The sequence below is a fragment of the Hordeum vulgare genome, chromosome 3H, assembly GCF_904849725.1.
Source record: "Hordeum vulgare subsp. vulgare chromosome 3H, MorexV3_pseudomolecules_assembly, whole genome shotgun sequence".
Lineage (NCBI taxonomy): Eukaryota > Viridiplantae > Streptophyta > Magnoliopsida > Poales > Poaceae > Hordeum > Hordeum vulgare.
The window spans coordinates 432,711,115-432,720,887 of NC_058520.1; the positions used below are offsets into that span (position 1 = coordinate 432,711,115).

At 42.2% G+C, this 9,773-nt stretch overlaps 1 protein-coding gene across 1 annotated transcript; it reads right to left on the minus strand.

Annotated features, from left to right (window-relative positions):
- Positions 1-201: 201 nt before the first annotated feature.
- On the minus strand, positions 202-5,036 carry LOC123444111. Its single transcript, XM_045120727.1, has 7 exons — positions 4,676-5,036; positions 4,158-4,257; positions 3,504-3,599; positions 3,375-3,427; positions 700-748; positions 557-604; positions 202-443 (listed from the first exon to the last, which is right to left on the minus strand). Exons 1-7 carry the CDS (start codon positions 4,927-4,929, stop codon positions 348-350), a joined length of 696 nt encoding a protein of 231 aa, XP_044976662.1. The 5' UTR covers positions 4,930-5,036; the 3' UTR covers positions 202-347.
- Between the last annotated feature and the right edge of the window lie 4,737 nt (positions 5,037-9,773).

The following is a 9,773-nucleotide window of genomic DNA, read 5'->3' on the forward strand; positions in this document are numbered from 1 at the left end:
ATTGGCTTTGTTCCATATCCAACTAACATGGGCATGTCTATAAACTTACAGAAGCATTCTGAGCCACAGTACCGAATACAAAGAGAGTAAGGCCACTTTTCTCTGGGATTTAGTGCAAAATCATGGATACTGCGCATTTCTGACTTAGAAAAGCTACCAGGCCCATAAATGAACAATCAAGGCGACAGTACATGACAGTCAGAGTTGAACAGTCAATATTTATTTGCTAGAATAAGTCACTCTTGTATTATACAGTTCTCCCCCCTGGCACATCTAGTGGCTTTATGCAGTTTTACATCAACGGTCAATGAAATTGAAATTCTTGGTGTTGATGACAGTTAATCTTGTCAAGACTGAAGGGTCTTGCTATAGCGCTCCTTCGCAAACGTCACAAAACGTTCTAGCCCATTGAAAAGCAAACCTTCCAGAAATGGTTTCAGGGCCTGGTGAAAAAGGATGGTTGGATTCCTCAACTCACGGATTTGCAACAACGAGATATTAAAACATGGAAATACTGCAGAATAAATAGTTATATGTGTGCTGCTTTGCTACTTACTGATGCAACCGGGTTCAGAATTTCAGGAACTTCATAGGCCACTGTTAGCTGCACACAATGATGAAGGAAGATCAAGTTGTGAAGAAGCAGCAGCTCATATTAGAGTTACAAAAAGTGTCAAATTCACAGGGCAGAATGCTCACCTGTACTCTACAAGAGGATGAACTCTTAGGGAAGAATCGGACAGCGCCCCTGCAACAGGTGAATTGCGTTATGCTAACTTCCAAATAAATGAAAAGTAGCTAGCAGGCGTCAGTAGGATCTAGGCCAACTAGGAGGCATTTAGTTCTAAATTGCTAGGGAAACTGGAACATTATTGTACTGAATCAAATGGTCCAGTTATACAATGTGCCAATTTATCACTTGCCAATCCAGAATTTCTTTTTGTATAACTACTTGTCTCCGATACATGCAGCAGAATTTTAGTTAAGTTCAGAAGTCATGTTACTTATTTCCCATCCTGCTTTCCACACAATTACCCGAAAGGAACTCCAGTGCATGCAGCAGAATTTGTTTATAATTCTGCTATCGGGGGGGATCACGATAATGCGAAATTAATTTCTTTTAATAAGTACACTTGTAAGTTGGAACTTATCTATGTGCAGACAAGTTTGTTAGGAACAAAGAGAAGGGGGAAATGCAGGACCTCCAGGAAATCGGTTGAATCTTCGAATGAATGACTGGCTGTAGAAATAAGATGTTTTCTCCTTTTGCTCATCGTATTTTAAGGATTGCGGGAGCTGGGATTTTCTTATATTGCGAGTCACTTGTTATTACGGTAATCAAGAGCTGGGAAAGTTTTACACGAAAAATGAGTTATTTTTTATTCTTGTTGTCACGTCAGTAAACTACATTGTTTTTTTTTTGCGGAGAAGTAAACTACATTGTTGTTTTGTTGATTACTGTTTAGATCGTAATACATGTCTTGTGTACATCCATGCTTAATAGACATTTTTTTTGCTTGAAGCCCACACAAAGTGGGGGCTTCCCAGATGTACATATGTAAATACTGATTTGTGTTTAATTTAATTGCAGTAGGAGCCTCTCCCACAGTTTCAGGGTAAAAAAAAAGTCGATTTTGCTCTTTTTTTTAGTCTTAAAATCACTCTGCCTGGTTTTCAATATTGGGTTTATAAGGAAATCCACCAAATATACTTGTAGTAGCTACACAAACTGCATGTATTTCCTCTGGGTTCATTTTCGTCTTCAGTGTAAACCTTCTATTGGCAGGTTGAAGGAATTTATTTATGAAGTTCCTCGTGTTTCTCTTTGTGATGCATGTAGCAGCCAGCCTGCCAGAGTTGCAGCGTGATAAATTAACAAGTTTGCAAGTTAAAAGCATTCCATAATATTTATGGTTTTGTAAGCCTGAACATATTCTATGTTCAAATTTTTACTACAATAAATTTAGTACTAAAGTTACAGTTGTACAACGGACACGGAGTAGGAAGACTACACCTTGTCTTCCCATGGGGCGATGATAGAGAAGCAAACATAAGCGAGAGGAAGAAAGACAAAAGGGTGAAGAGTGGTCAGCACAACAACAGGAAGTAGTAGAAAACCCATGGACAAGATGTACTAGGAATAGAGTAGGATCGATGTACAGTAATTTTCACAGAAGAGAAAGAACTCAGCGTTTGACACCGTCATTGTCGGCTTGTCGCTCTTGACAGACATGACTTTACACATATGTACACGGAATAGGATTCTTTGGTCAATATTTCTAGATATATCTTTTATATTCCATAGCAACGCACAGGTAGCTTACTAGATCACTGTATGATGTGGTATCTTCTAAACATGGCCTTTCTGACCTGTATGATGTGGTATGTTCTAAACATGGCCTTTCTGACCCGTGCAATGATTGGTACTTCTCTTAATATTTTCATTAGATTTTTATAAGTTTCCTTGAATGTCTTACTGTAGTTCCAACTGCCAATTAATTTCTTATGATGACAGTTTCATGATACTGGGTATAAATTTTAAACAAGCTTAACTTATACAACGAATAAATAAGTGATTGCTAATTTTGTATATTAACTTGAGGCTCAGGTCAGATTCTACTCTTGTGTAAACCAAGGTAGTGTTCATGCAAAATACACACCAAGGTAATGTCCCACTCTTATTTCTACTAGCAAGAATTTGAACATCAGATCATCGTGTTCTGATGCGAATGTTTATCATGTTGCCCAAGACAGTTACTAGCCCACTACATGATTTGTACATCAAACGGGGAAAGGGAGAGTCATGTTGCCTATCATATGCTGACAAAACATGAACCCTGCTGCAAGATCCACAAAATAGGTTGGCAATTTGGAATACCGATGCACTGACAAATATAAATAAGATGTCATTGATTGTATCACCTGTTGAATTTCCCTGACTATGTGTGATTCATAGGAGCAGTCATTGGTCAAATAATTCAGGTAAAAGGCGGTGTTTCAAATGCAGAAATGATGGCGAAGGTCAGTTGGGAGCCTAGCAGTTGCTTTCCATGTTCTTGTGGTTTGAGTTAGTTTTCTAATCTTGTTGTTTTCATAGCATGTTTCTCTCCAAATATGAGATAAGCTGAATTTATCATAATGTCGAGACAGGCCAGCCTCACAAATTATATGACTGCTGGATTTCTTAACGTGAGAATAATCTCCAGTAACCTCAGTTTGTTGGGCTCCTTTTTGGTTTTTGCCTTCAATAGAAATGGACTATGATAGTGAAGGTTCATTTTCATCACAGAAGCCCGTTCTAAAAAATTTGTTCCGTGGCGACCCATGGGCATTCAGCTAGTATATATGTAAGTCTGGATTGGTTGAATAATCACCTGTTAGGAAGACCTTCAAGAGATCGCCAGTGAATCTTCTGATTTTTAGTTGGCTGATACAGAGGAAAGTTTTATTAACTGAATATTCACTCCAAGATCTGTAGCAGCTTTGTCATAGTATATACTTACCGTCATGTTTCGGGCAAGCCAAGAAAATTCTACATCCTGACCAAGTATCGCATACTTCAAAGTCCAACGGGAAAGATCTGGTTTATCTTCAAGGACCTGTAAATTATCATACGCATAACCATTTCTTGCTAAAACTGAAAGGGAAAGCTTAGTTTATAGAAAACAAAGCTAATGAAAAGGAAACAGCTGAGAAGAGACATGTTGGTCATTATGGTTCTAGGCTTCTAGCTATGGCGAATTCTAGTAGATAATGATGGTCATATATGCAAAGAATAGAAGCTAGAGATATGATCAAAGAAGCTTCTATGCATCATACATCTACGGGAAGTGCTCTATTCTGCGATATGCCACTGCAAAGTTCCATTCACAAAAAAAAATTGAATTTGTAACTTGCTGCAATTGCTTAAATGCCAGTGTGAGCCATGAATAAGCAAAAGCGCCCAAGTACTAAAATACCCATCAAAAGGATGGAAGGATGACACAGATGGAAGTTCGGTGCGTGTTAGTGACAAGATTGGAATGGAGATTAATATAATTTGTAGGTTGTAATGGTAAATGTTCACTCCTATTTAGGCATAGAAAAATTCGACCTCCAAGCATGGCAGCTAAAATAAAAGGAAAATGATGTGCAAGAAAAAAAGCGCTAGCAGGCACCTTGACAGTTGATATGAATGGCATCCACTGAGGAATAGTCTCACGTTCGGAGTAACACTGGTAGGCCACTGAACATGGAACATCAACTTCAATCTCAGTGCTGTATCCAAGACAATTTTCAGTCACCGCGAGGGGGGAGCAGATGAAAGAAAATATGTATTGTAGATAAGCATGGAACTATCAGCGAGCTGTCTCGACGGCACTTGTTTCTCGAAGCGTGAACCGCCTATATAACAGCCATCATCTTATGAAGGTGCAGCCATGAGTCAGTATGTCACATACAAGAATGGCAAAATGGATATACATAGGAACCTTCTCAAGTAAGTACCCTAACAACATTAGATTCATTTCAACACTGAGAAATTAGAGTCCAATTCAAATGAACGAGCACTAGCAAATTATCCATCACAGCCATGAGCCAAAATTCACATGTCAGAAATTCCTATTGTAAACAAATGGTAATATAGCAACCCAAAAGGCAATACTACTACTGGCATGCGCATGGAAGGTTGGGATACCTGCACTCCTGCCACTCCATGGCCCGAGGGGAGAACAAGGCAGGCCTCGCCCTTGCCGTGCTGCTGCTATTGGTGCTGCCGCAGCTCGCCTTCCCCTCCCCTCTCCTCCTCCTCATCCACCACCGGCTGCTGCTGCGGCCGCCGCTGCTGATAAAGAACACCTTGCTCTGCGATGACCTGAGGCCCAGAGCTAGCGAGGAGGGGCTCGCCCTTCCCGCGGCGGGGTGGTAGTAGCAGGCAGCTCCTGTGGCCATGGCTGTTGCCCGGTCCTCCTCTCTCTCTCTCTCTCTCGCCGCTCGTGACGGTGTGATGTATGGTTCTGTAACTGCTGTTTTTTTGGAGACCACACGAAGCTTTTCTACTGCTAGGGTGCTTCGGTTGGTCTCGCTGAGCTTTCTATAGCACAGTGCAGGGGCGGAGCGTGACCAAATCGAGAGGAGTGTTCAATTGTGATCAAATTCTATCGTGTTCGATGTAGTACAAACGATGCAGATTTTTACATTACGATGTACGAATATAACTTGTTTATTTGTCTTTCAAAAACACTTAGATATTGTCCCTCCTATATATATATATATATATATATATATATATATATATATATATATATATATATATATATATATATATATATATATATATATATATATATATATGCAAGTAGTCGCACCCAAAAAGGTCTCATTCTATCATAATACATTGGTTTTTTATAAGACATATAGCACTTTGACTGTTATAAAATATGGTAGGGCAGGATGAATCTTTCCAAACCTCGGTATATAAACCTTTCAATCACATAGCTTTTTTGCATGCCTCAAAAATAACCATATACCCGACATGAGTAGTGGAACAAGCCATAATAGAGCGTAAAGTTGTTCTTCAACTCACAGCACAACCACCAATGGTGAAAACTTAATGTGTGAGTGATCTTCTCTTATCTAAATCACCAACAAAATCAGAATCAGCAAATCCGACAAGTCCATCTCTTGTTTTCCAAACTGTAAATAAGCATTAGAAGTACCTCCCAGGTATCTGAAAATCCACCGAAATACTTTCCAATGCTCCTTTGAGGATTAGACATGTATCTATTAACAACACTCAATGCACAAGACAAATTCGGATGAGAACAAACAATGGCATACATAAGTGAACCAACTATACTCGAATAGGGAACTCTAGACATGTATTGAATATCGACATCTCACTTAGGACATAAAGCTGATGATAATTTGAAGTGTGCAACTAACGTAGTACTCACCGGCTTACACTATGCATATTAAAACAACGAAGAACTTTATCAATATATCCCTTTTGACTTAGGACTTTTTTAGATGGTCTATCTCTCGATATTTTCATGCCAAGTATTTTCTTTGCTGCACCCAAATCCTTCATCTCAAATTCATTACTCAACTGATTTTTTAATTCATTAATCTCTGACATGCTTTTTGCAACAATTAACATATTATCAACATAAAAAAGCAAATAAATAGCCGAACCACTCAAAGTTTTCAAATAAACACAGCTATCATAATTAGACCTTTTGAAACCTTGAGAGAGCATAGCTAGACCTTTAGAAATACATTGATGTTAGAGTTTACTATATCCGAGATGTTTCTGAAGGTTATATGAAGGTATGCAAGATAAATAGTCAGGATAATCATGTTGATACGATGACAAAGCTAGTTCCTACCAATAAATTTAAGCTTTGCTCAGGCTTAGTTTGTATTTCTCACTAGTCCTATGGACTTTGACGCACAAGGTGTTTATGTTGATTTGGATGGAGTTATTTTTTTCCGACTACTGTTGGGAATTTGGCTCGAGGTGAAGATTGTTAAATTTGATCCAAATTCTACCGTGTTGGACTAGACGTAGTACAAACGGTGCTGGCCTTTACATTGGTACCGACGTGTACGAGTATAACTCGTTTACTTGTCCTCCAAGGACACTTATGTATTGCCCTTCATGAAAGGATTGATATGATTGACTAGAGGGGGGTGAATAGGTAGCTACTATTTTTTAGACTTTCTTCAACAAATTATGTTTAGCAACAAATAGGTTGCCTAGATATGCAAGTAGGTGAGCAACCTATATGATGCTAATAACAACAACAACTAGCAAGAACGAATACAAAAGTAAAGGTAAGAAGTAACCACAAGTGGAACCGATGAAGACGAGGATGGGTTACCGAAGTTCCTTCCCTTTGAGGGGAAGTACGTCTCCGTTGGAGCAGTGTGGAGGCACAATGCTCCCCAAGATGCCCCTAAGGCCACCGTATTCTCCTCACACCTTCACACAATGCGAGATGCCATGATTCCACTAGTGGTGCCCTTGAAGGCGGCGACCAAACCTTAACAAACAAGGTTGGGGCAATCTCCACAACTTAATTCGAGGCTCCCAATGAAACCACGAAGCTTCACCACAATGGAATTTGGCTTCGAGGTGACCACAACCGTCTAGGGTGCTCAAACACCCAAGAGTAACAAGATACGTAAGGGATTAGTGGGGGGAATCAAATTTTCTTGGTGGAAGTGTAGATCAAGGCCCTATCAAGCAAACCCTAGAGTATCAACAAGGTTTTGTTGGTGTTAGAGCATATTTCTCCATATGTGGTTTTGGTAATTGATGATAATCCCTATGGACTGATTGTTGCCTTAAGTTATATTTGAAGGATTTGTCCATAGGCACTTCTTCAAGTCCATATGTTGGTTTCAAGAAGTTTATATGATGACCAAGGTGGTATTCAAGGTATTATCCAAAGAATGGTCATAAAGACACAAGGTTGATGAAGACTAAGACAAAGAGTAAATCAAGTTGATCAACACACAAAGCATACAAGATGTACCGAGAGGGATCAAGTGATCCCATGGTATGGTAAGCATTGTCCATTAAGCTTTTGTGTACTAACACATGGTCTTTGTGAGAGTTCATGGGCTTGAGTCAAGAGGAAGAACTCATTCAACCCATGAAGGGGTTAGGTGTGTTTTCATGGGCTTGCGTCAAGAGGAAGATCTCATTCAACCCATAAAGGATGACATCAAGTGGTGATCATCATCAAGATTGCGGTGTGCAAGTTCAAGAGGAGAATCACAAAGACATGATGCTTGAAGCTTGCCGTCCATTGTGGTGGCAATGGACTTGTGAAGATGTGATGAAGAGTGGCTCACCCATAGTGAGTATGGGGGAGCAATCAACCAGACTCCATCAAGCCAACGCAATCAAGAAAGGCGGTCCATCTTGAGGAAGTCAAGATTGTCATAATCTAGCTCAAGGATCGCCCGCATCGCCCAGCCCAGGGCGACTCGGGCGCAGCGGCTCTCCGGCCACCAGTGCCACTCCTTGTCCTCCTCTCGCCACGCCGTCACTGGAGGACGCCGCGGGGTGAAGCCCGTGCAGCTGACGACGGCGGCGGGGCGCTCTCACGCGACGGCTTCCATCCTGTAGGGAAGCAGGTTGGGTGGTGTGTCGGCGTGCGTTGGGTTCAGGATCCCGGTGACCGATGACAGAACTCGCGTCCTCTCATGGGCGTGGCGGCGGCTACCGGCGTCGTGGTCGTTTGGGCTGCATCATCAGGCGTGGCAGCCCAGATCCGACCGGGATCCAGGGAAGCCCCACGGAAGTTGGACCTACCCCGACTAGCTGCTGCCGTGGGTGGCCTCGCCCCGACTCCTGGGACGCCATCCCCATCCACCCCGATTGGATCTGGGGGCCTCCCGAGTCGGCTGTGGTGCCCCCTTCCTCCGCTCGGCTGCTGCGTCCTCTCTGCGTAGCCTGCTGGATCCCTTCGAGCGGGAGATTCTGATCTACCAGCGCAGTGGAGGTATGGCAGCGAGGCGGCGACGCTAGCCCATGCGCCGCGTCTGTCGACGCGCCGAAGGGAGGCGTCGATGGGTTGACACGGACGGAGGGGCAGTCATGGCCGAAGGTAATGCAAACCCATGGCAATGGTGGGGCCTGCTAGCGTGCTTGAATAAAGGCGACGGTCCTAGTGTTCCTCTTGTGCCAAGACGAAGATCTGCCTGATACACGAACTTTCTGATCTGGTCGGAGTGGCGGGTTCCGTAAGGCTCCGCCGACGAACTCCCATGGGCGTGTTATGCATGGAGATTGCTGGATCGGGTGGAATTCCGTCGTGCCCATTGGTTACCCATTAAGGAGGGAGCGGTGCAAAGCTCTGCTATCTGGTTCCATCAGGAGATATCTTAGTCTATGGTAAAGTCAGAGGCGGAGAATGTCATTGGAGGACTAGTACTTGGTGATTATAGCCTACGATGTTGAGGGATTTGCTTGGAGTTTCGGGATTCGTAGCAGTGGTGTGTAAGTGGGGGTGACATCACAAGTGAAGTTCAAGGTCCTACCTTTTAGGATGAAAATCCAAGGTCTGCCTTAATTGGTTGTGCCTGGCAATGGTCTTATTGAAGACATTGCTTTGAGAGCGGGCATTATCTCCAGGGTGAAAACCCAAGATTTACGATCGGGAGACGACGGTGCTTGTGCACTGTTTCCTTCTTGGAGGCATTGTTTTTGGAGTACTTGAACATCAGGTGTTATCTTGGTGGTGGTTGTGCTGCTCTTGCAAGTACTGAAACACTGTAGCGGGACTTTTCTTTTTTAGTTTCTTCTTTGTTTTTTGGCTGTGTGCCTCCGTCATGCCATTAGGGCATTACATTGTTGCAGAGGCTAGGTGTAATTGGTATCTCATCGATATTAATATATACTCTTTATCAAAAAAAGATAGATTGTCGTACTCTCAAGGGGGGCTCTCAAGTGAGTAGCTTGATCGTATCGTTCGTTGAGAGCTCAAACCATTTGCATCCTTGCATCATTCTTCTTGGTTCTTGTTTGGTGGTTCTCTTTGCGAGTATTAGAGATTATGGTCATCTTTATGACAAGCTCGAGTTCATCGGAAACGGAGTTCAAGTGCATCTTCTATGATGTTTTCGTTGTTGGAGTTTTTGTCGGGTCTTCATTCATAGAGGTTTCACATCTCTATATCATTGACATTTTTCTACTACCTCTTTTTGCTATAACCATTCGTTTTTTGGATAGTACTTGTCGTCTGTTATCCAACAAGCTTGAGTTTGCTCAATTCGGAGCTCAT